Source organism: Myxocyprinus asiaticus, chromosome 31 (genome assembly GCF_019703515.2).
Source record: "Myxocyprinus asiaticus isolate MX2 ecotype Aquarium Trade chromosome 31, UBuf_Myxa_2, whole genome shotgun sequence".
Lineage (NCBI taxonomy): Eukaryota > Metazoa > Chordata > Actinopteri > Cypriniformes > Catostomidae > Myxocyprinus > Myxocyprinus asiaticus.
Window position 1 is genome coordinate 33,112,204 of NC_059374.1, and position 27,360 is coordinate 33,139,563.

General features: G+C 38.1%; 1 protein-coding gene across 4 annotated transcripts in view; it reads left to right on the forward strand.

Moving 5' to 3' along the window:
- The window catches only part of LOC127422089 (tripartite motif-containing protein 3-like), a 53,545-nt gene that overhangs the window by 21,521 nt on the left and 4,664 nt on the right, over positions 1-27,360 (forward strand). For 3 of the 4 annotated variants that reach the window (XM_051665444.1, XM_051665447.1, XM_051665446.1), the window contains exons 2-13: positions 14,115-14,286; positions 17,237-17,477; positions 18,597-18,748; positions 19,256-19,436; positions 20,520-20,867; positions 21,036-21,426; positions 22,907-23,010; positions 24,242-24,409; positions 24,892-25,054; positions 25,181-25,240; positions 25,718-25,788; positions 25,998-26,138. In XM_051665444.1, coding sequence (XP_051521404.1) covers positions 14,141-14,286; positions 17,237-17,477; positions 18,597-18,748; positions 19,256-19,436; positions 20,520-20,867; positions 21,036-21,426; positions 22,907-23,010; positions 24,242-24,409; positions 24,892-25,054; positions 25,181-25,240; positions 25,718-25,788; positions 25,998-26,138 — 2,166 coding nt within the window. In that variant the 5' untranslated portion in view covers positions 14,115-14,140. Of the gene's footprint in view, positions 1-9,897; positions 10,187-13,360; positions 13,572-14,114; positions 14,287-17,236; positions 17,478-18,596; positions 18,749-19,255; positions 19,437-20,519; positions 20,868-21,035; positions 21,427-22,906; positions 23,011-24,241; positions 24,410-24,891; positions 25,055-25,180; positions 25,241-25,717; positions 25,789-25,997; positions 26,139-27,360 lie in introns of those variants that run through there. The other variant, XM_051665445.1, reaches the window with a different exon arrangement.

Here is a 27,360-nt window from a genome sequence, read left to right on the forward strand (position 1 = left end):
ATTAGATATGTCCCCACCTATATTAATCTCTGATAACTGTGCTAAAAAAAATCACCTGTTTCTCTTAAATACGAGGGAAGCTGTTCAACCAGAGGTCTTAATATCTGATCAACATAATGGGACATAGGTTCCAATAGACACTCATTAGAGGCTATGATGAGATGTCCAGGAGGATGAATTAAAGATTTATGCACTTCTGGCAAAGCGTATATCACTGGGGTCACAGGAAAATCCTTTATGAGATACTTTAACTCAGATTGGTTGATAAAACCCTTCTTATATGACTCGTGCAAAAAAACATCAATCTCCACTTTGAACAAAGAGGAAGGACTACCCTCTAACTTCATATAATAAGTTACATCAGATAACTGCGATTTCACTTCTGAAACATAATCAATCTTATCCATCAAAACCAAACCCCCACCTTTATCGGCTTGTTTCCAAATCACATCAGGATTTTACATAGTTGTGTTAAAGTTCGACATTCCTTGATCCCATAATGATCATATTTAGGACACTTCAGAATGTTATCAATGTCTCTATGCACCACATTGCAAAAGGTTTCAATCACTGAATTGTTAATCACAGGACAAAACTGTCTCTTAGGCCTAAGAGATTGTTTGCTTTCAACAGGTATGTATTGTCTCTGTGTATTGTCCTTATGATTGAAATATTTTAATTTAATTGATCTATAAAACTTTAACATTTCGATCTTAAGTTGAAAAAGATCCATTGGTGCAGGAGGAACATGAGACAGACCTTTATGTATTTTCTTATGTTCCTTTCTTATGATATTTATTTTATTATGTTCCTTCTGCATCTATGAATCCCATATTTATAATGCATTGTAAAGTCATTATAATGCATTAATAATGTCTCATAATACACCTTAATAATATGCTATAAATTCTCATAAATAATTGTAACCAGAATTATGATACATTATAATACTTATCTATTCATAGTTATACCTTAGAGTATAATGCATTATAACACCAGCAACATCCAATTTTATCTGCAGAAGTTATAATGTATTATATATAATTGTACTATATATAATAGGTATGCTTTAAGTAAAATGACAAAAGCGATGTCTTCTTATAAACATCCATAAGATATTTTTAAGTGGTTATAAGACATTACAACTCATGCTGGAAATTATATACATTACACAGGCACATAATACGAAATAACACCTATTCAATATAAATTTTGAGATATTACACATGCAGGCAATCTTCTTGGGTGTAAGCACACCCAAGAATAAAAAAACAAAAAACAAACAAACAAAAAACTGATACTATACTGGACTCTATTCAATAAACTTTAATGTTTGTGAATCTTATTTGGAGACTTATTTTATAAAAAACTTCCATTGTATAAGTTTAACTTGTAATGTTGTTGTATGTTACAAGTTTATATTATGGCTGTTTATAAGAAGATATTGCTTTTGTAACTTTATTTAAAGCAGGCAAAGACCACTTATAATTTGATCATGCCCTAAATCCTTTTGACTGTTTACACAATGCTGCTGTTGCATAACAGCACTTATATGATGAACTTTATTAGGTTCCACTGCGTTAAAATTGGATGTTGCTTGTGTTAATGCATTATACTCCAAGTATAACTATGAATAGGGGAAGTCTTATAATGTATTATAACTGCTTTTACACTGCATTATAAACATGGGCTTCATAGAAAGTGTTACCAACATTTCTATCATAAGGACAATACACAGAGACAGTACATACCTGTTGAAAGCAAACAATCTCTTAGGCCTAAGAGCCAAGATAAACAATCCTGTGATTAACAATTCAGCGATTGAACCTTTTGCAATGTGGTGGATAGAGATTGATAACTGATTGATGTCCTAAATATGATCAATATGGGATCAAGGAATGTCGGACTTTAACACAACTATGTAAAATCCTGATGTGATTTGGAAACAAGCCGATAAAGGTGGGGGTTTGGTTTTGATGGATAAGATTGATTATGTTTCAGAAGTGAAATCGCAGTTATCTGATGTAACTAATTATATGAAGTTAGAGGGTAGTCCTACCTCTTCATTCAAAGCAGAGACTGATGGTTTTTTTTGTTTTTTGCACAAGTCATATAAGAAGGGTTTTATCAACCAATCTGAGTTAAAGTATCTCATAAAGGATTTTCCTGTGACCCCAGTGATATACGCTTTACCAGAAGTGCATAAATCTTTAATTCATCCTCCTGGACGTCTCATCATAGCCTCTGAGTGTCTATTGGAGCCTATGTCCCATTATGTTGATCAGATATTAAGACCTCTGGTTGAACAGCTTCCCTCGTATTTAAGAGAGACAGGTGATTTTTTAGCACAGTTATCAGAGATTAATATAGTTGGGGACATATCTAATATCTTTCTGGTAACGATGGATGTTGTTTCATTATGTACTAACATTCCCCAGAATAAAGGACTAAAAGCTATGAAACATTTTCTTGAACAAAGAGTTGAAAAATCTCCCCCGTCTGAGTTTGTTATTAACATGATTTCACTGCTATTAGAAAAAAACGACTTCCTTTTTGAGGAAATATTTTCTCCAAAAGCAAGGGGCAGAAATGGGTTCCAAATTTTCACCTGATTATGCATGTTTATTCATAGGATACCTAGAGGAGAGAAATATTTGGAATAATAACCTATTCTCACACAATATCATCATGTGAAAAAGATATGTGGCAGATGTGTTTTGCATTTTTAAGGGTCCTAGGAATGTTTTTGATGATTTTCTCCTTTTTTTAAACAATATCAAGGTTGACTCAGTTAGATTTAATGAAGAAATTGACACCCACTCGGTTTCGTTTCTTGATACTAAAGTCTTATTTGAATCTGGTACTCTTTGGATTACTTTATATACTAAACCCACGGATAAAAATAGTGTTTTACATGCTTTGAGTGCACATCCTACTTATCTTAAGAAGGGGTTACCATACACACAATTTCTTCGGCTGAAGCGTGTCTGCACTTTAGAATCCAATTTCGAGTATGAAGTGGTTAAAATGTAAAGTGTCTTGGTGATGCACTTGATAACAGTGCTTCACGCATCCCATACACCAACTAAGAAAGGCAAACCTTTTTCTGTTTTTTGTACTACTACATATTCAGTCAAGAAATTAAGAACATAATCAAAAAGCATTGGCATAAATGATTGAGTGATCGTGTATGCTCTACATTCTTTTTTTATCCTCCGCTCTTTTCATATTATAGAGCAAAAAATATTAGAGATTATTTTTCTGATTAACATTTTTTATTGATTATATAGATAACAAAGAAAAGCAAAACATATATACAAAATCAATGTTTAACCCCACTATACAATCTAGAGGGGGTCCAATAGAATCAATGTAAAATCTTGAATTGCACCCTTGCATCTCTAGATGCAGACTTGATGTTTTTTAGAATCTTAGCCCACACTCCCTCCTCCAATACCAAGTTTAAATCTTTCTCCCATAATCTCTTGATAGAAGTTAAAGCTCCGTCCCACAGACTCTGAATTAGCAGGGAGTAATACACTGATGCCTCATGACCTTTTCCAAAAGCAGTAATCACCACTCTCAGAGTATCTGCCACTTTAGGGGGGTGTATGCTACTCTCAAAAATAGTACAGAGCAGGTGCCGCAGCTGTAAATACCTAAAGAACTGAGATCTGGGAATCCCAAAATGTTGAACCAAATTTTCAAAAGATCTCAACATTCCACCCTCATATAGGTCACCGAGTGTATTAACCTCCCTCACAATCCACTCTGACCAACAGAAAGGGGATTTATTAATACATCATTTTGGTTTCAGCCATATGCTCGAGGCAACATTTAAATAAATGTCAGAATGAAACACTGGACACTTTTGTCCATACCGAGTGCAAATGCGAGATAAAGGGGTGTATCTTAACTTATCAGTTTATTTTGATAGAAAGGCTTTGCAATGGAGAAATAGGGGCAAGAACTTCCTGTTAAATACAAAACCAAGGATGGAGCTCTCTCTGGTGGAAGCGACCAACATATTTAGGAATTTAGATGGATTTCTGATTTGAATTCAATGTATCCTTTAGGAATGAATGAAGATCTTTCTTTGGGTTGTTTTTTATAGATTGAAACGTTAAGTTATTAAATGAATTTTCATTCATTTCAAAGGTTGATTGTTGTGTATGTGTATATATATATATATATATATATATATATATATATATATATATATATATATATATATATAGTTTTGCTGCTGCACTTGGCACTTTTTGCACTTTTTTGCAAATTGTTTTACTATGTTGGTGCCTCTGTATAAATAAATTGATGTGAGATTTAGCCCATTTTTGAATGCGGATTCATCATTCCTAACCTTTGTATATTCTTGGATCTACTCACCTGGATAATTGGCAGAAATAACCTTCCTTCTTTTTATGTATTCTTCTATATTCATTGTGTGATGTGGCAAACAACGCTGCACCAAACACCAGTCCAAGTATACAAAGATATAATTATCTTTGTATACTTGGACTGGTGTTTGGCGCAACGTTGTTTGCCACATCACACAATGAATATTGAAGAATACATAAAAAGAAGGAAGGTTATTTCTTTTCTTAAATGTAAGAAATTTGATATAGTGTTTCGTCAAGAAATGCATCTTTCCCCGCAGGAAGCTGAAAAATTTGGGAAGATATTGGGTGGACATGTTTTCTTTAGTGCTGGCTCAAGTAAGAGTAGGGGAGTCATTACATTGACAAATAAGCATCTACAATTCAAATGTCTCAAACAGATTAAAGATAAATTAGGAAGAATTTGTTTTAGCAGAAATTCAGGGTCAAAGGTTAATTTTGACTAATATTTACACACCTAACGCTGATGATCAGGGCTTTTTTATTGATCTTGAAGGGACGTTGCAAGCTGCTGGCACCCCTCATGACATAATATTGGGAGGAGTCTTTAATCTTTTGATGGACTCAGTTCTTTTTTTGTAATTAACATTTTTATTGATTCATATGTATATGACAGTAGAAAAAACTCAACACATATATAAAGAATCAACATTTGACATTTAAACCCTACTAATACAATCCCACCCTGACCCCTAACGAACACCCCTGTGGTCCCACATAACACACACACAATCCAAAAAAAAAATAAAAAAAAAATAATAATAATAATAAAAAAAAAAAATATATATATATATATATATATATATATATATATATATATATATATATATATATATATATATATACACACACACACACATACATACATACATACATACACATATACACATATATATACATATACATACATACATACATACATACATACATACACATCCACATACATAAAATAAATAAATATATATATTATATACAAATAAATAAAATAATAATAAACATACATGATTAAACTAAACTACACTCTCCACATCCCCTCCCCGGGAGTCCCCCCAAAAAACTAAATATTTGCCCCATTTTTTAGCAAATAAGTCCCTAAACCCCAGCCTTCTACTTACCGCCTCTTCAAATGCAGCTACCCTCCCCATTTCCACACACCACTCTGAAAAAGAGGGTGCTCCACTTGACTTCCAACCCCTTAAAATTACTTGCCTGCCAATCATGAGACTGGTCATAACTAAATTTTTTATGTGATTATCCCCTAAATGCATGACTGCCCCATCACCCAAAATACAGAGTCTGGGACAGAGCAAAACCTGAGTGTTCAAAACATCACACAAATACCTCTGAACTCTCAACCAAAACTCCTGGATCCTAACACCCCCCCAAAAGACATGGGTAGTGTCTCCAACTTCTGACTGGCATCGCCAGCAAGTGGGTGTGTCTTTCAGACCAAGCCTATATAATCTAGAGGGGGTCCAATAAAATCTATGTAAAATCTTAAATTGCATAAGGCAAACCCTTGCATCTCTAGATACAGACTTGACATTTTTAAGAATCTTAGTCCACACTCCATCCTCCAATACCAAATTCAAATCTTTTTCCCATACTCTCATGAGAGAAGTCAAGGCTCCATCCCCCAGACTCTGAATTAGTAGGGAGTAATACACTGATGCTTCATGGCCTTTTCCAAAAGCAGCAGTCGCTTTAGGGGGGTGCGTGCCACTCCCAAAAACAGTGCAGAGTAGGTGGCGAAGCTGTAAATACTTATAAAACTGAGATCTGGGAATGCCAAAATGTTGAACCAAATTTTCAAAAGGTCTCAATACTCCACCCTCATACAGGTCACCAAGTGCATTAACCCCCCTCACAATCCAATCTGACCAACAAAAAGGGGACTTATTAATACATAGTTTAGGGTTCAGCCATATGCTCGAGGCTGCGTTTAAATAAATATCCGAATTAAACACTCTGGACACTTTTGTCCATAACGAGTGCAAATGCAAAATAACGGGGTGCGACTTAACCTCTCCGACTAGTTTGATCGAAAGGCTTTGCAGTGGCGAGATAGGGGCAAGAACTTCCTTTTCAGTACAAAACCAGGGAGGGGCTCTCTCAGGTGGATGCGACCAATGAGCCAAATGTCTAAGACCGAACGCATAATAATGAAACAAAATCTTGGTTAAGCCTAACCCACCTTTGTCAATTGGCCTATGTAACTTATTGAAATTTAACCTGGGGCGCTTACCATTCCAAATGAAGGACAAATTGCTTGAAATAAGAGAGGGGGACATCTACAGGGAGAGACTGAAGCAGGTAGTTGAATTTTGGAATACAATTCATTTTAATAACATTAACATTCCCAATCATCGATAAATGTAATGAAGCCCACCTGCCCGCATTGCTCGAAAACCTTTTTATTAAAGGGTTAAAATTAACTTAATACTTATTGCCCTGTTTGGGCCAATGGAAGGCGCCTGGCTGGAAAGCCATTTCTGGGCAGTACGTTGTCAGCGCCAAAGCTTCGGCTTTAGACCAATTGACTTTGTATCCTGAGAATTTGGAAAAGGAATTAATAATTCTGTGGAGGCAAGGCATAGATCTAGTGGGGTCAGAGACAAATAATAAAATATATTCTGCGTAAAGCAGAAGCTTATGCGCCACACTTCCCTCTGTCACCCCTGGAAAATCATCCTCCTTTCTTATCGTGGCTGCTAATGGTTCCAGGGCAAGACAGAACAATAATGGGGAAAGAGGGCAACCCTGCCGAGTGCCCCTATTCAGAGTAAAATAATCAGAAATTAACCCATTTGTTTGTACCGCTGCTACAGGGTGTTTATAAAGTAACTTAATCCAACCAATAAATGTACTCCCGAACCCATACATTTCCAAAATCTTAAAAAGTTAATCCCATTCTACCTTTTCAGCGTCAAGTGAGATGGCAGCGACCAGAGATTGTTCATTCGCCACTGACCACATGATATTGATGAGATGCCTGATGTTATCAGAAGAGCTGCTGCCCCGAATAAACCCCACCTGATCTATATGTATAAGTGATGTCATAACTTTACTTAATCGATTAGCCAGAATTTTTGACAATATTCTTTTACATCTAGTTGGATCAGGGAAATTGGACGGTAACTTTTACACTCGTTTGGATCTTTGTCCTTTTGAAGAATCAGACTGATCCGGGCTTGTGTCATGGTTGGAGGAAGTTTCCCCTTCTTTAATGATTCAGTATAAACTTCTAACAAAAGTGGAGCCAGCTCTGTAGCATGGGATCTAAAAAATTCTGCGGCAAAACCATCTGGTCCCGGAGCCTTGCTAGTAGGTAGGGACTTAATTACCTCGTCAAGCTCCTCCAAGGTTATCTCAGAATCAAGAGAGTTTTTTTGCTCAATCGTCAGTTTAGGAAGATCTAATGGTTCCACAAATTTTCTAATATCTTCATCAGTAGACGAAGGCGTGGAACTATAAAGATCAATATAGAATTCTTTAAAGGCATTATTAATATCAATGGCTGAAGTAAAAAATTCACCACCAGCAGATTTCACTGAGGGAATGATAGAAAGAGACTCTGCTTTATATTTCTAGCCAAAAGCTTCCCTGTTTTGTCACCCGACTCAAAGTATGACTGTCTTGCCCTGAATATCCAAAACTCCACTTTCCACGACAAAATAGTATTATATCTATATTTCAATCGGGTCAATTTTCTGAGGCTGACATATGGTGCTTTAGCTCTGCTAAATCAATAATTACTCTTCCTAATTTATCTTTAGTCTGTTTGAGACATTTGAATTGTAGATGTTTATTTACCAGTTTAATGACTCCCTTGCTCTTAATTGTGCCAGCACTAAAGAAAATATGTCCACCTCATATCTTCCCAAATTTTTCAGCTTCCTGCGGGGAGAGATGTGTTTCTTGAAGAAACACTATATCATATTTCTTACGTTTAAGAAAAGTAATAACCATCCTTCTTTTTATGGGGTGCCCCAACCCTTTCACATTCTATGTGGAGAGAGATAGTACACTCATATTAACAACTGACATATTGATAGAATAAAAAAGAAAATTGTGTGTGAAAAACAAAATTATGCAGACCACATTCCCCATTAGTGAAACAATCAACCCCCGAACATCCCCCTGAACAAAACAAACAGAAAAAAGAAAAACGTGCACATTAACCCTGCGCACGACAGTGCCAACCGGCGACAATCCCTCTAAACTCAAAAGGTCCATGAACACCCACGAGTCCCCACAACAACTTTGCCATCGGATTACTCAATTTTGCCTCACAAATTTGTGAAGCAAAATTACATAACAGAAAATACTTTGTGAAATAAACCCAGTCAATAGGAAGAATGAACACAAAGAATGTGTAGATTCATTCACAGAACTGTTTTAAAGGTGTGATCTTCCACAAAACAAATTCCAGCTGATATAAAACCGTTCAGATTCCTCGGACAGACAAACGAATCTTCAGTGAGCCAGCTGTTATGAGTTCAACGGATGACGTTATTATTCCAGTGTCTCATAAAAAAACTCAAAACAAACTACATCCAGCAGGAGGAATAAGCACAAAGAACGAACAGATTAATCCACAGCTGTTCCAAAGGAATGTTATTCAACAGAACAAGCTCCAGCCCAATACAAAAAGAAAAAAAACCGGCATCCCGGTTCCCCGGATGATCGAGTCAATTCACTCGGAGGCTGCATAAAAGTATATACCATGACTTACACAATCCATCAACTTTATAAAAGACATCCTTTGTGTGAGCATGTAGATATTTTGCGGTCATCCGTAGTGTCCACTCTCAATCTGTCCGGGAACTTCAATGCAAATGTAATCTTTCATCAATGCAAAAGTTTCTTTAAGGAAAAGTGTTATTCACAAAACAAGCTCCAGCCGCTAGGCGGAGCCAGTGCAAAAAACCCAAAATGTCGCCCAGCTTCCTCAAGAGTAACTACAGCGAGTCAGGCCCACTCACATGAAAACATCCAATGGTTTACTCAGACATTGATTCATTGCCAGATTTGGAGATGTAAATACTTTGCGAAATTTTTTCGTTTCTATTCTCAGTTTTACAGGAAACATCAAAGTGAACGAGCTATTTTTATGATGTAAGAGTTTCTTACATTCCTTGAAACGATTGCGTTTCTCTCTTGTCGAACTCGCAAAGTCTGGGAACAAGAAAATGGTATGGTTCTTCCAAGAAAGCTTCCCTTTGCTCCTCGCTTGGCGCAACACAAGATCTTTACCGGATGATCTCAGAAATCTGGCCAGAATCGATCGGGGCCTATCTCCCTCAGCAGATCTCCGAGCCAGCACTCTGTGAGCTCGCTCGATTTCCAGCTTGTGGCCTGTTATGTCGAGCAGACTTGGGAAAAACTCGTCTAGGAATTTCACCATATCACTGCCCTCCTCATGCTCAGGAATTCCAACAATTCTGACATTATTCCTGTGGCTTCTATTCTCAAGATCTTCAAGCTTTACAAGGAGATGTTCCAAATCAACTTTGGTTGCGGGCGGATTAGTGGTTAATTCCCTCTCCGAAGATTCCAGAAAATCGATTCGTTTTTCAACATCAGTCACTCTTGTAGCTAACTCAGAGAATTTTATTTCCATCGCCATAATCGATCGACGTATTACAGCGAGATCCTCCAATTCAGCAAGAATCTTCTCAACATCACCGACATGTTGGACAACTGACGCTGGATCTCCTCTCCCACCGCGCCATCCAAATCGAGTCCCCGGTCTGTAGGCCTGTCGGGGCTTTCATCCTGAACATGTAAGTGTCTTTTAATGTCTCCAGAGCCCGAGGATTTTGACTTCTTTGCCATTTTTTTGCAACAAAGGGCAAATGTGTAACTGGGTGTATCAAAATTAACCAGATTATAACATGAAAATAATCAAAAATTCAGCAAAGTGCACAGAGCTCGTCGCTCACACGTCTGCTCCTTGCATGGCGTCACGTGACTCTCGATGGACTCAATCTTTGATCATAGTGAAGCAAAAATGTGTAAGCCCCCTAGAGCAACATTGACGCTTCACAGGATGTGCAAAATTCTTGGTCTTACAGATATTTGGAGACTTTTGAACCCACCTGGTAGGGATTATACATTTTTTCATCAGTCCATAAGATTTATTCTAGAATAGTATTTTTTTAAATATATATATATCTAAGTCCCTCATTTCATCTGTTGTGGATTGCTCAGTTGGAAACATCTTAGTCTCAGATCACACCCTGGTGAGTTTAGAGGTGTTGGCACATTCTGAGAAAAAGAAATCATATAGTTGGCGCTTTAATGTATCCCTTTTGCAAAATCCTGAATTCCAACAAATGTTAAAGGCTGAAATCAATGTTTATATGGAGACCAACTTGTCCTCAGTATCCTCTGTGGGCGTGGCATGGGAGGCACTTAAGGAGGTTCTTAGGGGTCCGATCATACAGAATGACTCATTCATCAAAAAATCCAAAGCACGAGAACTCGTGGAGTTGGAAGGGAATATTAAAAGTGCCAAGGCAGAGCTGAAGCACTGAATGTTGTCTGATGGCCTCAGAGAATTGACCCGATTGAAATACAGATATAATACTATTTTGTTGCAGAAGGTGGAGTTTTGGCTATTCAGGGCAAGACAGTCATACTTTGAGTCATGGGACAAAGCAGGGAAGCTTTTGGCTAGATATATAAAGCAGAGAGAGTCTTTTTCTATCATTCCCTCAGTGAAATCTGTTGGTGGTGAAATATATACCTCAGCCATTGATATTAAAATTGCTTTTAAAGAATTCTATCTTGATCTTTATAGTTCCACATCTTCGTCTACTGATGAAGATATTAGAAACTTTGTGGAACCATTAGAACTCCCTAAACTGATGACTGAGCAAAAAAATTATCTTGACCCTGAGATAACCTTGGATGAGCTTGGCGATGTAATTAAGGCCTTGCCTACAGGCAAGACTTCGGGGCCAGATGGCTTTGCCACTAAATTTTTTAGATCTTATGCTATGGAACTGGCTCCACTTTTGCAGAAGTTTATACGGAATCATTAAAGAATGGAAAGCTTAGGGGGTCTAGGTAGCTCAGCAAGTAAAGACGCTGACTACCACCCCTGGAGTCGCACATTCCAGGGCGTGCTGAGTGACTCCAGCCAGGTCTCCTAAGCAACCAAATTGTCCCAGTTGCTAGTAGGGTAGAGTCACATTGGGTTACCTCCTCGTGGTTGCTATAATGTGGTTCGCTGTCGGTGGGGCGCGTGGCCAGTTGTGCATGGATGCCGCGGAGAATGGCGTGAAGCCTCCACACGCGCTATGTCTACGCGGTAAAATGTTCAACAAGCCACGTGATAAGATGCGCGGATTGACGGTCTCAGACGTGGAGGCAACTGAGATTCGTCCTCCGCCACCTGGATTTAGGCGAGTCACTACGCCACCACGAGGATTTATAGCACATTGGGAATTGGGCATTCCAAATTGGGGAGAAGAAGGGGAGAAAAAAAAAGAATGGAAAGCTTCTGCCAACCATGACACAAGCCTGGATCAGTCTGATTCTTAAAAAGGACAAAGATCCAAGCGAATGTAAGAGTTACTGTCCAATTTCCCTGATCCAGCTAGACATAAAAATATTGTCAGAAATTCTGGCTAACCGATTAAGCAAAGTTATGACATCTCTTATACATATAGATCAGGTGGGGTTATTCGGGGCCACAGCAGATAACATTAGGCGTTTCATCAATATCATGTGGTCAGTGGTGAATAATCAGACTCCGGTTGCTGCCATATCACTTGACGCCGAAAAGACATTTGGTATCATAGAATGGGATTATCTTTTTAAGATTTTGGAAATATACGGGTTCGGGAATACTTTTATTGGATGGACTAAGTTACTTTATAAACACCCGGTAGTTGTGGTACAGACAAATGGATTAATTTCTGATTATTTTACTCTGGATAGGGGCACCCGGTAGGGTTGCATTCTTTCTCCATTATTGTTCTGTCTTATCCTGGAACCATTAGCAGCTGCGATAAGAAAGGAAGATGATTTTCCAGGGGTGGTGGCGGGAGGTATGGTGCATAAGCTTTTGCTTAACACTGATGATATTTTATTAATTGTTTCCGACCCCATTAGATCTATGCCTTATCGGATGATCTCAGAAATCTGGCCAGAATCGATCGGGGCCTATCTCCCTCAGCAGATCTCCGAGCCGGCACTCTGTGAGCTCGCTCGATTTCCAGCTTGTGGCCTGTTATGTCGAGCAGACTATGCCACAGAATTATTAATTCCTTTCCTAAGTCTCAGGATACAGAGTCAATTGGTCTAAATCCGAAGCTTTGGCTCTGACAGCATACTGCCCAGTAACGGCTTTTCAGCCAGGTGCCTTCCAGTTTTCGAGCGATGTGGGCAGGTGGGCTTCATTACATTTATCTATGATTTGGAAGGTTAATGTTATTAAAATGAATTGTATTCCAAACTACCTGCTACAATCTCTCCCTGTAGATGTCCCCCTCTCTTATTTCAAGCAATTTGATAGCATAACGAAGTCCTTCATTTGTAATGGTAAGTGTACCAGATTACATTTCAAAAAGTTACATAGTCTCAGACATTTGGCTCATTGGTCGCTTCCACCTGAGAGAGCCCCTCCCTGGTTTTGTATTGAACAGGAAGTTCTTGCCCCTATTTTGCCATTGCAAAGCCTTTCTATCAAACTAATCAGAGAAGTTAAGTTACACCCCGTTATCTCACATTTGCACTCGGTATGGACAAAAGTGTCCAGAGTGTTTCATTCGGAGATTTATTTAAATGTTGCCTCGAGCATATGGCAGAACCCAAAATGATGTTTTAAACAAGTCCCCTTTCTGCTGGTCAGAGTGGATTGTGAGGGGGGTTACTACACTCAGTGACCTATATGAGAGTGGAGTGTTGAAATCTTTTGAAAATTTGGTTCAACATTTTGGGATTCCCAGATCTCAGTTTTATAGGTATTTACAGCTGCGCCACCTGCTTTGTACTATTTTCGGGAGAAGCATACACCCCCCTAAACTGGCAGATACTCTGAGAATGGTGATTACTGCTTTTGGAAAAGGTCACGAGGCATCAGTGTATTACTCCCTGCTAATTCAGAGTCTGGGGGACGAAGCTTTAACTTCTATCAAGAGATTATGTGAGAAAGATGAGGTATAAATGTGTGTGATTTTATATATATATATATATATATATATATATATATATATATATATATATATATATATATATATATATACTGTGTGTGTGTGTATATATATATATATATATATATATATATATATATATATATATATATATATATTTTATTTTTTTTACATTCTTTTTGTTTGTTTGCTTTTTTTGTGTGTGTGTGTGTATATACTCATGTGTGACCACAGGGATGTTTATTGGGGGTCAGGACGGGGTTGTTGTGGGGTTTAAATGTTGATTCTATGTGCATATATATGTTTTGCTTGTCTTTATTTATTGTAGGAATCAATAAAAAATGTTAATTACAAAAAAGAAACACTCATAAATGAAATCAAAGCCTTTGAGAGTTTGACATTATGTAAACTGACAGTTTTCCTTGGACTTTGATGCAGGTGATTGTAGAGATGAAAGAGGTCTGTATGTGAATATACCAGACCTTGAGGCAGTTCTACAGCTTTACTCAAAGACTAATTTTTTGTGTGTGTCTCTCTCTTTCTCTTTAAGTCTGAGGCATCTGTCTCTTCATTTGAATGCCTCTCACGATGGCTAAGCGGGAAAGCGGCAGCACCAGTCCGGTGGTGCGTCAGATAGACAAGCAGTTCTTGGTGTGCAGCATCTGTCTGGAGCATTACCACAACCCCAAAGTCCTGCCCTGCCTGCACACCTTCTGCGAGAGGTAAACTGTCACGTCTCAGCAGACATTGCCATGTGCTTGAATGAATCAATGACTGCAAACACACTCTTGTTAATTCTGAATGCAACTTTCTGCATTTGCCAAAGACTTTTGACTTTTTAGACAAGACTACTTAGTCTAGAGATTCTAGACCTTTATTTATATATCTGAAATTAACCCATGCTGTCAGCATTCAAATCTGTGATTACCTCAGCTTCCTTAAAATGCTGTGATTGTCATTTCACTTCATGTTTACTGAAAACAGTTCCAAACAGCAACTGTAGCTACAGTATATATAGTTCTAAAACATTGCACAGATCGAATGGATTATACAGAGCCCCTTATAGAACAGGGAGGACATTTATTTTCTGAAATAGTTTTGTGTTCCCTCACATCAAGATTTTCATTCCCGAACAATTATTTTGGGTTCCCTCGCAATAAACCAACCATGGTCTTACTATAGTAATATTGTATTAACCAATATTGCAAACTGTTGCAGGGGAACACAAGCTATTGCGAGGGAACACAAAACTTATTGCGAGAGAACGCAAACTATTGCGAGATAGCATAACATATCGTGAAGGAACACGAAACTATTTATTTATTTATTTTATTTTTTTTGTGTGGATTTTTTCCCCTTTTTCTCCCAATTTGGAATGGCCGATTCCCAATGTGCTTTTAAGTCCTCATGGTCACATAGTGATTCAAATCCCAGTTGCCTCCACGTCTGAGATCGTCAACCCGTGCATCTTATCACGTAGCTTGTTGAGCGCGTTGCCACGGAGACATAGCGCATGTGGAGGCTTCACGCCACCCACCGCGGCATCCACGCTCAACTCACCACACGCCCCACCGAGAACGAGCCACATTATTGCGATCACGAGGAGGTTACCCCATGTGACTCTACCCTCCCTAGCAACCGGGCCAATTTGGTTGCTAAGGAGACCTGGCTGGAGTCACTCAGCACACCCTGGGATTCGAACTAGCGAACTCCAGGGGTGGTAGCCAGCATCTTTACCACTGAGCTACCCAGGCCCCCTAGGAGTGTGAAACTATTTAAGAAAATAAATTCCCTCCCTGTCCTCTAAAAGGTTCTGTAGGATTGCAACATGCATTGATTGATACTTTGGCCTCTTTTGGAACTATTTTCAGGGTTCCCACACATCCTGGAAAACCTGGAATTTTGCATTGCAGTTTTCCAGTCGTGAAAAAGTCATGGAAAATTAGAAAAATATCTAAATGTCCTGGAAAATAATGATTTGTCCCGTAAAATATTTTAGTATAATAGAACTTTTTGATTGTGTGGCAAACAAAGTTTTTGTTACATGTACAAAAACATGGTAATGATCGGGACTCGGAATAGGAGTCAAATACACAAATTCGTAATATTTTTGTCACTGTCGACGGCTGCGTATTGTGAAACAATGTTAACAGTTAACAGTCATAAACGAATCCCTGTCACATACTTTCTCTGCTCATCTGCTGTTACCTCTGCTTTGGTCCGACAAAACATTATTTTGCTGTTATGTTAACCACAAAAACATTCGACGGTCGGACCACTGATTTTTTTGAAAACTAATTCACACCCTGAGTTGGTAGCCTGGTGATTTGGCCTTCACACCTCAAGATGTGAATTAATGTTCAATAATTCAGTGATCAGAGTCTACTTATACCGCAGTTACCATGTGGAAAACACAGACTAATTCATGGAGTCTAGTCATAAAAATGGCATTAGCTTTAAAACGCAGAATGTTATGGAATGTGACATATTTGGACAAAAATTTATGTTTGAATGCCCAGTTAATCAAATTAAAATTGCAATATGTCCCAGTGTGATAATTCAACTGCAAAACTCTGTTATTTAATTCAATAAATATAGAAGATGCAAGTGATGTACACTTTAAAATGAATGTTTAAAGCCAGCCACTTATACACTGAAAAAACCTCATCATGATCATCACGCTTGCTCTTGTGTTTGTGAGATGATAGAGAGCAGATCAGTCTGAAGTGTGCAGCACATGCAAACTATGTATTTATTTATTTAAATCACACCTTTACGGGGATTGATAATCACACTGGGCCATGTAGCGGACTGCTTATCTGGAGGTGAGAAACTACTATCAAAAACACACAGAAATGACAAAAATAAAAGCACAATTTAAATGGACGCATGTTTTTTAAACATTATACTTGTTGGGCACATAAAATGTGTTGGCTGTGCAAAAATATGCAAAATAAAGGGCCATATTGTGTCAAAAATGTGTTACTCAATATTAACTTCTTGTTTTTTTAATGTTGTATTAAAGCAGTATCACATTTGCAACTGTGGGCCCTTGCACCCAGCTCTCAGGCACTTGCTCTACGTTCCATTTAAATCACAAAATAGTTAAATTTTGGATGTTTTTCTTTTAAAGTGTATTTTTTCAAGTGCAAGATTTGAACATAAATCATCTAGCACTCAAACCAAAACCTCTGGTCCAATACATCCTACAGTAGTGTTGGGTTTTCAGCCCCCTTAAGGCTGAAATACTAGAATCGTCCATGGCTTCCAAGACAGTGGGAAAAGTGTGACCTACATGCTGGGTTTAGGTTTCAAATGGCTGAATGACATCATCTTTAGAAACCATGCAGCAAGGCAGGGTCAAGAAATGATTGTATTCCCACTGCCCCAGCTGGAATTTCATATGCTTCTTTCAACTAATCTTACCTATTCTAATCTAATCTCACACAGCTGTTAACATATTTTCATTTGTAGCAGCTTTTTATAATTTTGCAAAAATATTTACAATTGAGGTTTAATGGGTCTGAAATATTTGACCCATCAACTAGATCAATCAATCATGTTTTGCATCATGCCCAATGCATTTCCAATCCAGTGACCTTGAGGAAAATCTTTACAGCTTGCTTTCAAGTCTTACACCATTTTTACGCCCATTTTTCTCTTTTATCGCAGATGCCTTCAGAATTACATCCCCCCTCAGTCCCTGACCCTCTCCTGCCCGGTGTGCAGACAGACCTCCATCCTACCTGAAAAGGGTGTAGCAGCTCTGCAGAACAATTTCTTCATCACTAATCTGATGGAGGTGTTGCAGAGAGAGCATGACTGCACCCGTTCAGAGGCCTCCAGTGGGCTGGAATCGGCTAGTGCTGCTACATATGCCCCACCCCTCTCCTGTCCCAACCATGAGGGCAAGGTAAACATGCACCATATACTGATCAGTACAATGGAGAAGGGTGCAATCAATGATCACCAGAGGAACTGGGCCCACGTCCCAGTTCATATATTGATGCAACACACTAGAAGTACACACACTGAGTACTTTATGAGGAACACCTGTACACCTACTTATTCATGTGATTATCTATTCAGCCAATCGTGTGGCAGCAGTGCAGTGCATAAAATCGTGCAGATATGGGTCAGAAACTCCAGTTAATGTTCACATCATCCATCAGAATGGGAAAATTTTTTTATCTAGAGTTGATTCAGAATTGTGCCAAAAACAAAAAACATCCAGTGAATGTCAGTTCTACAGATGGAAACACCTTGTTGATAAGAGAGGTCAATGGAGAATGGCCTGACTGGTTCGAGCTGACAGAAAGGCTACAGTAACTCAGATAACCGCTCTGTACAATTGTAGTGAGCAGAATAGCATCTCAGAATGCACAACATATTTAACCTTGAGGCGGATGGGCTACAACTGCAGAAGACCACGTTGGGAAATGTATTAGGATCATAGTGTTCCTAATGAAGTGCTCAGTGAGTGTATATACTAGGCTTGTAATTGGAAAGTACTGTACATATGTACTTTTGAGTGAGTAATAAGACTGCACAAGTATTGAGACATATTACAGCGACATAAAATTACGTCATTACCACCTTCTTCACATACTGTTTGCACTTGTTTGTTAACATTAGATAAATTCATCACCTTAACTTTCATTATTTCTTTTATTATACACTTTAGAGTCATAGATTTTAAATCAGATGTGGCAGCTTTTTAGCATATGTGGATGCAACATAAATATTATACCATCTGGGAACCTTTTTTGTGTACGCAAAATTTATTTGGGGCACTTTAATTGTAATCTTAGATGACGGATAGTATCTAAATGAGTACACAACAAATATCTTTACTCATCATGCTATATTTTCAGTAGATTGATTCAATAGATTGACTGTAGAGTTTGAAATCGTAAAATATAAAAAAAAAATATATATATATATATATATTTTTTTTTTGCTGCTCAATTCAACAGTGTCTCCCTGCATAACTGTGTACCTCATTGTAATGAGTTGTTGGCGCCCTCTGCAGGTCATGGAGTTTTACTGCGAATCTTGTGAAACGGCCATGTGTTTGGAGTGCACAGAGGGAGAGCACAGAGAACATGTGACCGTTCCACTACGGGATGTTCTGGAGCAACACAAAGCAGCACTGAAGAACCAGCTGGATGCGATTTGCAACAGGTTCAGGCAGCCAAAAATAACAATGTGTTCACTGAATTGATTGAAAGTTATGTTAACCCATTCTTCATACACTGAATAACTCTTTAGGTTTAAAAGAATAGTTCAGTCAAAATTGAAATTCTGTTATAATTGACTCATTACAAATTTCTTCTTTTTCTTTTTTTTTTTTTGAAATCATAGAAGTCCATGCGACTTATGTGTGATATTCCAAGTCTTCTGAAGGCATATGATAGGTTTTGGTGAGAAACTTATGAGCGTTTATGAGCACATGTGAGCCGCTCATTCATCATGACAGAATTTACTAAAATGAGCTACCATATTTCATTTTTATTATGTTTTATATATATATATATATATATATATATATATATATATATATATATATATATATATATATATATATTTTTTTTTTTTTTTTTTTTTTTTTTTGCATAACTAAACTTCCTCACCCCATGACCTCCTAATGGAATGTTTGATTGAACATTGGCCTGATTCGTGCTCTTGCAGAGTTCCCCAACTGACTGCAGCTATAGAGCTGGTAAATGAGATCTCCAGGCAGCTAACAGACAGGAAGAATGAGTCAGTGATGGAGATCAGCAATACATTCGAGGAGCTGGAGAAAGCACTGCACCAGCGCAAGACTGCTCTCATCACCGACCTGGAGAATATCTGCAGCAGCAAGCAAAAGGTGGGAAGCTTAGCCTGCTCACTAAACACCATGTTGTTTGGCAATGCCATAGTTGTTTTGACATGCACCATTGTAATTTCATTGTATTTCTTGGAGGTGACTTGGAACACCATGTAAATAACATGGTTTATGAATATGGTAATCATTCAGCGCCATAGTATAAACTCACCGACCACTTTATTAGGTTCACCTGTACACCTACTTATTCACACGATTATCTAATCAGCCAATCATGTTGCAGCAGTGCAGTGCATAAAATCACGCAGATACGGGTTAGGACCTTCAGTTAATGTTCACATCAACCATCAGAATGGGGGAAATTTTTTTATCTCAGTTAATTCGACTGTGGCATGTTTTTGGTGCCAAATGGGCTGGTTTAAGTATTTCTTTTTTTTTTTTTCAAAGCCTCTGCTTTCTGTTCTTGGCTGACAGAAGTGGAACCCGGTGTGGTCTTCTGATGTTGTAGCCCATCCAGCTCAAGGTTCGATTTGTTGTGCATTCTGAGATGCTATTCTGCTCACTACAATTGTACAGAGCGGTTATCTGAGTTACCGTAGCCTTTCTGTCAGCTCGAACCAGTCTGGCCATTCTCCGTTGACCTCTCTCATCAGCAAGGTGTTTCCGTCCACAGAACTGCCACTCACTTTATGTTTTTTGTTTTTGGCTACATTCTGAGTAAACTATAGAGACTTTTGTCCATGAAAATCCCAGGAGATCAGCAGTTACAGAAATACTCAAACCAGCCCATCTGGCACCAACAATCATGCCACGGTCGAAATCACTGAGATCACTTTTTTTCCCCCATTCTGATGGTTGATGTGAATATTAACTGAAGGTCCTGACCCGTATCTGCATGATTTTATGCATTGCACTGCTGCCACATGATTGGCTGATTAGGTAATTGCATGAATAAGTAGGTGTATAGATGTACCTAATAAAGTGGTCGGTGAGTGTATTTCAAAGTACCATAGTAATATCATCTGATACCCTCACTGTACCATTGTACAGCAACCACATGACTTTTTTGCAAAGGACATCTGCTGTATTTATCCTGACCAGCACACTTCTGTTCTATCTTTTCAGGTTCTACAGGCCCAATTGGCTGCATTACTGCAAGGGAAGGAGAATATTCAGAGCAACTGTAGCTTCACAGAGCAGGCCCTGAACCACGGCAGCCCCACTGAAGTGCTCCTGGTGCAGAAGCAGATGGGAGAGCGGATGGGGGTTCTAGCCCGCCACTCCTTCCCTGAACAGCCTCATGAGAATGGCCACCTGGACTGCCAGGTGGAGACGGAGGGTCTGCGGCGCTCTATCCAGAACCTGGGGGTCCTGCTCACCACCAGCGCCGTGGGTCACACCAGTGTGGCTACTGGAGAGGGACTCAGACATGCTGTTGTTGGGCAAAATACCACTGTTACTGTGACCACTAAGGTTAGTGATGTCTTATTTTTTGGTATTTATGCATAATTATATGATTAGTTACATTTTATTATTTGCATTCAGCATTGTTTGCACAACCCTTCAGAACAGACTGGTGCTTTAGATACATAGCAATTAGACATACAGTCAGTCCAAACATAAGCATTTATTTTTCCCCAGGACAAAGACAGTGAGCTAGTTAAAACTGGAAATGCTGTACTGAGGGCTCAGATCACCGGTCCAGACGGAACTGTCACCGAAACTGAGATAACAGACAATAAGAATGGCACGTACGAGATCGGCTACACGCTCCGCTCAGAGGGCGAGTTTTCTTTCTCTGTTCTGCTATATGGGCAACCTGTGAGGGGCAGCCCTTTCCGCCTGCGAGCCGTTAAACCATGCGATGCCCCGCAGTCGCCTGATGATGTTAAGAGGCGTGTAAAGTCTCCTGCAGGAGGTGGAGGGGGTGGAGGACATGTGCGGCAAAAGGCGGTACGCAGACCCTCAAGTATGTACAGCACTACTAAGAAGAAGGAGAACCCAATAGAGGACGAGCTCATCTACAGAGTGGGTGGGTGAAGAGTTGTTTTGTACCTTGTGGTTAAAAGTAAAAATGATAACTATTCATTAAATAATTAGTTTTGTGTCACTGTAGGTTGATAGCGCTCCCACTATGGGAGAGGCTGTTTAATTTAATTTCTTTAATTGTTTAAAGCAACTTTTATGTTAATAAGCTTTCACACCAAAACTATAAGAGGCTTAAATATATGAATTTTTTTTATTTGTTTAACACAGGGACAGATTATAACTTGCAAAGGCCCCGGGGCCAGTTATCTCCAAGGGTCCCCCTCCCACCATTTTTTACATAGCAACTGGCCCAAAAGTGTGTTTTTGTTTTCATGCCCGAAAGTTGTTGAACGGGTTTTCGAGCGGGGGATCGCCAAACTGGATCGCGCAACCTTAAAGCCCAGGGCCCCTGTGCAGTCAAGGGCCCCTGGTAGTCAAGGGCCCCTGGGCACTGGCCCCATTGGCCCAGTCGGTAATCCATCCCTGGTTTAACATTGTTTTATTAACTGCATAATCTTGCTTATAGAGCGAGTGTTGCACCTCCTTTAAAAGTTATGGCATTTTGTTGCACCTCCTCTTTAGTTGTTTGAGCACTTTTTTCAACTTTTTTGAGGAGTAACTGCATAATTCCCATAATTCCAATTTTGTTATGCCATATTGTAGCTTTCGTTACTTATTTTCTAAATGTGTAAGAGTATACAAACTTTTACTGGAAGTTTAAACAAAAAGAAATGGATCAAAGTTTTTAATGCCATTATTACATTTAAATATTTGATTGTACCTTAAATTAATATTACACCCAAACATTTAAATTCTCTCATAATTTACTCACCCTCATGCAATCCCAGAGGTGTATGACTTTCTTTCTTCTGCAGAATGGAAACAAAGATTTTTAGAAGAATATCTCAGCTCTGTAGGTCCATACAATGCAAATGAATGGTGACCAAAACTTTGAAGCTCCAAAAACTACATAAAGGCAGCATAAAAGTAATCCATAAATCTCCAGTGGTTTAATCCATGTCTTCTGAAGTAATCTAATCGATTTGGGGTGAGAACAGATTAAAATATAATTCCTTTTTTCATTGTACATTTTGCCATTGCAGTCTCTAGGCACAATCATGATTTCAAGCTCGGTTACACTTCCTAGTGCTTGACGCATGTGCAGTATGCTAGTAGGTGCTAGGAAGTGTAAGCTAGGGAGCTTCAAATCATGATCGCCAAGGATACTGCTGATGTCAAGATTGTTAGTGAAAAAGGAATTATATTTTGGTCTGTTCTCACCCAAAACCGATTGGATCGTTTCAGAAGACATGGATTAAAACACTGGAGTCTTATGGATTACATTTATGCTGCATTCATGTGCTTTTTGGAGCTTCAAAGTTTTGATTAACATTGTAAATGATGAGAGAATTTTCATTTTTGGGTGAACTATACCTTTAACTAAAGGTCTGTTACTACTGCTGATTTCTTAATTGATTTGACAGGGACGAGAGGGCGTGAGCGGGGGGAATTCTCCAATCTGCAGGGCATCTCTACCACCACCAACGGACGAATTGTAGTAGCTGACAGCAACAACCAGTGCATACAGGTAACATAAGCTGGGTTTCCATCCACACATTTTTATTTACATTTTGGGGTATCACATAAATGGAAACCACTATATGTGAAAACAATCTTAAAAAAATAAATAAATAAATATATATATATATATATATATATATAATTATTATTATTTTACACTTGCTTAAGGTGGAATATTTTTTTATTTGATGAAAAGACAAGTGTATAAACTATGATAGAAACACATTTACCGAATATATTCCTATATAATTTATATAGGAATGTACAGTAGAAAAAAGTCATGTGACTTTGCCTCAACAAGTCTTGTGAATTAGGCTTGGGATTGATGCCTTTTTCATGCATCAATAATCGGAAGATTTTCCAGTTGATTATCAATACATATCGGAAATATATCTGCGCCACGGAGCATAACTTGCATAGTTTTCCATTAAATTCGACCCAAATCATTATCAAAGGACAAAGATTATTTACTCTAGCCATCAGTGGATGATATATTGTGTATATGCATCTTTCATATAGCCAACACAATGTATTTCAGAGTCAAGTATTTCTTTTTGTGGTTTGACAGCTTGAATGAAACCTCTTCAAAGATACATACAGAGAAATTGCATAATGATTTCTAAATGTTCAGTTTGCGCAGTTAAACCAGTATTATACACTAACCTGCAAACTCATCAACATCACTTTCGTTCTTGAAGTACAAAAACCTTTGTAAATTTAGGGTGTATGCGTCCTGAGCAAGGAGCTCTAAAATACCCCTCTTATTATGCGGAACCTGTGCGACCGGTTTCAGTAAATCTTATATCACCCTCTTGTGGTTTCCCAATGCTTTTACACCAGACATTCAACAGAAGCCCAACTGATTGAGTTGGAAAGCACACAAATTAGGCTTCTAATTTAAATGACAGCTAATGTAAATATATCGATGTGTTTTCTAAATATATAATAAATATACCATGTAGCATTTTGGCCTTAACTTCCATTTTCATTTCTATTTTGCACCAGTTTTCTCAGAAGTGACATTTTGTTCTCTTAAACACAAGGGGTGGAAACACTGCTTTATTTGCAAATTTGTTTTTAGATATTCTGATTTTGTGCATAAATTAAATTGGTAATTTAGATGGACAGATACTACTATAGCTACTAAGAGGCCTGTTGTCAATGTTTAACATAGGAAAAATATATAGTGAAATCGCATATAAATATTTTTATGGTTGGTGCATTCTGTGATTTGGTAGGTGTTCTCCAACGATGGTCAATTCAAGCTGAAGTTTGGGGTCAGGGGTCGCTCCCCTGGTCAGCTGCAGCGACCCACTGGTGTTGCGGTGGACATGAATGGTGACATTATTGTGGCTGACTATGACAACAGATGGCTCAGCATTTTCTCCCCTGATGGGAAGTTTAAGGTAAGTTACATTTATTTTACGATATACGTTTTTAAATTTTATATATATATATATATATATATATATATATATATATATATATATATATATATATATATATATATATATATAATTAATAATAATTAATTAGAATAAAATAATGACATTTTTTTCACAATATTTATTTTTAAATAAAAACAGGGATACAGGAATCATAACCACTTAAATCAAACTTTGCACATACAATTAAATGCAATAACATACATGACAGTTTCAGTCATGCTCTCCAGATTGACTAAGTGATAAGGGGAAAAGTTTAAGTTTTGAATAACAAAATGTTTGTTTATTATTTAACTTTGTAAATAATTAGTAATATTTTCCAATCAGATAAACTTTCACTGACTTATTTAGTTTGGGGGATTCCGTGAATATCTGCCACATTGATTTAATTGATTTGTGTTGCTCAAATGCATTTTTCGGTTGGTTGGTTGGTTTCCCGGCAGAATAAAATTGGGGCAGGCCGGCTGATGGGTCCTAAAGGAGTAGCCGTGGACAAAAATGGTCATATAATCACAGCGGATAACAAGGCCTGCTGCGTCTTCATCTTCCAATCCAACGGCAAACTGGTGACCAAATTTGGTGCGAAAGGAACATCAGAGTTGGCAGGTAATGTCTTATTTTGTTATCATTATCAGGTTCTTTCTCCACACTGGTGTTCAGCATTTAGTTGATATCTCAAGTTTCACAATTCATTTAAGTTTGAATCAGCTGCCACTTTTTGTTTCTCTGCAGAAAAAGGTACTCCAAATACACCAACAGAGCCAAAGCAAAGTAAATCTGGCCCTGCCTTCAGTAAGTATTTAACAGCTCAAACGATAGAGCATAATACTAGCCACACCAAGGTCAGTGGTTTGATTCCCAGGGGACACAACTACTGATTAAATGTACACCTTGAATATTGTAATTCACTTACAATATCTTTTAAATTCATAGATGTGAATGTAAACACATTCCTACAGTAAATACTGTCAATATGGGTCTGAAGAACTGTTTTCAATTTAGAGTTTATTATTTATTTGTTAATTGGGGCATCAGATAAGGCGAGAAAAGGAAACTGCTCATGAAAGAATTATAAGATAATGGACTATCCACATAAAGAGAGCTATGTTGAGAGAATTGTTTGTTCTTCATGTAGGTAGAAGCTGCATGAATCAAGTGCCTTCTATGTCACTGTATGTTTCCTTTGTAACAAAACAACTGTTAACATTTTCTGAATGTAATGGTGTCTCTCTCTCTCTCTCTCTCTCTCTCCCCTTTTATGGCCATAAGGTCCCCATTTTGTGGCTATAAACAACAAGAATGAAATTGTTGTGACAGACTTCCACAATCATTCCGTTAAGGTACGGTGAGCTCTTTTCCTTCCTGTGTTAATCCAGGTTCCACATGCCATAACATGTTATGGTCAAACACTGGCCAGGTCTGCAGTCCTGTTTTATGATGTTCTGCCTCTAATTAATTTGTCACATCAATTTAACTTTGAATGTGTTGCCATCCATGCATTGCTATTTTCATTGTCTTTGATTGATTCATAGCTCTCTCGTTCTTGCAGGTTTACAATGCTGATGGGGAGTTCCTGTTTAAATTTGGTTCGCATGGAGAAGGGAATGGGCAGTTCAATGCACCCACGGGAGTGGCTGTAGATGGCAATGGGAATATTATTGTTGCAGACTGGGGTAACAGTAGGATACAGGTGGGCTCTAGAACATTCTGTCTGAAATTCATATAAAATGTGGTTACAAATGTTTATAGATAGTTTGGGGAAAATTCATTAATATTTTTCATATTTTTATGTGGACATTCAAGTAATTTTTATCTATGAATGTTTTCACCCAAAAATGAAAATCTTCTCATGATTCACTTACCTTTAAGCCATCTCAGATGTGTATGACTTTCCTTCTTCGGCAGAACCGAAGTGAAGATTTTTATAAGCACATTTCAGCTCTTTTTGTCCATACAATGCAAGATAATGGGTGCCGTTAGACTGCTGGCTATTTGACAGTCCAAAAGTCATATTTAGGCAGCATAAAATAATCCACTCGACTCTAGTTGATCAGTTAAATGTCTTCTGAAGCAAATCGATAGGTTTGTGTAAAAAATAAATCGATAATTAAAACTTTATTAACTTTAAAAAATTGCTTCCTGCCAGCAGTCAACGCATCAGTGACATTAGCGCAATGGCGCATTCAAGCGAGAAGTCAGAAGTGCACGCTTTGTATACAACAGAGGAACGAGTGTCATGTGAGAGTTAGGTAATTTCAAACAGCAATAAAGCGCTTGGCGGAAGCAACAATTTAATTTAAAAACTTTTTAATTATCTATTTGTTACTTACACCAACCTATTGGTTTGCTTCAGAAGACATTAATTGATCAACTGGAGTCGAATGGATTACTTTTATGCTGCCTAAATATGACTTTTGGACCGTCAAATAGCCAGCAGTCTAATGGCACCCATTGTCTTGCATTGTATGGACAAAAAGAGCTGAAATGTGCTTCAGTACTTTGGTTCTGCTGAAGAAGGAAAGTCATACACATCTGGGATGGCTTAAAGGTGAGTCAGTCATGAGAGAATTTTTATTTTTGGGTGAACTATTCCTTTAACTCTTTATACAATGGCCCCAAAAAGTATTTGAACAGTTATACCATGCATTTTACACATCATTTGAACAGTATACTATCATTTGTTTGCAGATAACACTTGGTTTGATAAATTATGTAATGCAGAGACATTTATACACACACTTAGAACTTTATTAGGAACACTATGGTCCTAATAAAGTGCCTGATGTGGTATTCTGCTGTTGTAACCCATCCGGCTCAAGGTTCGATGTATTGTGCATTCTGAGATGCTATTCTGCTCACTATAATTGTACAGAGTGCTTATCTGAGTTACCGTAGCCTTTCTGTCAGCTCGA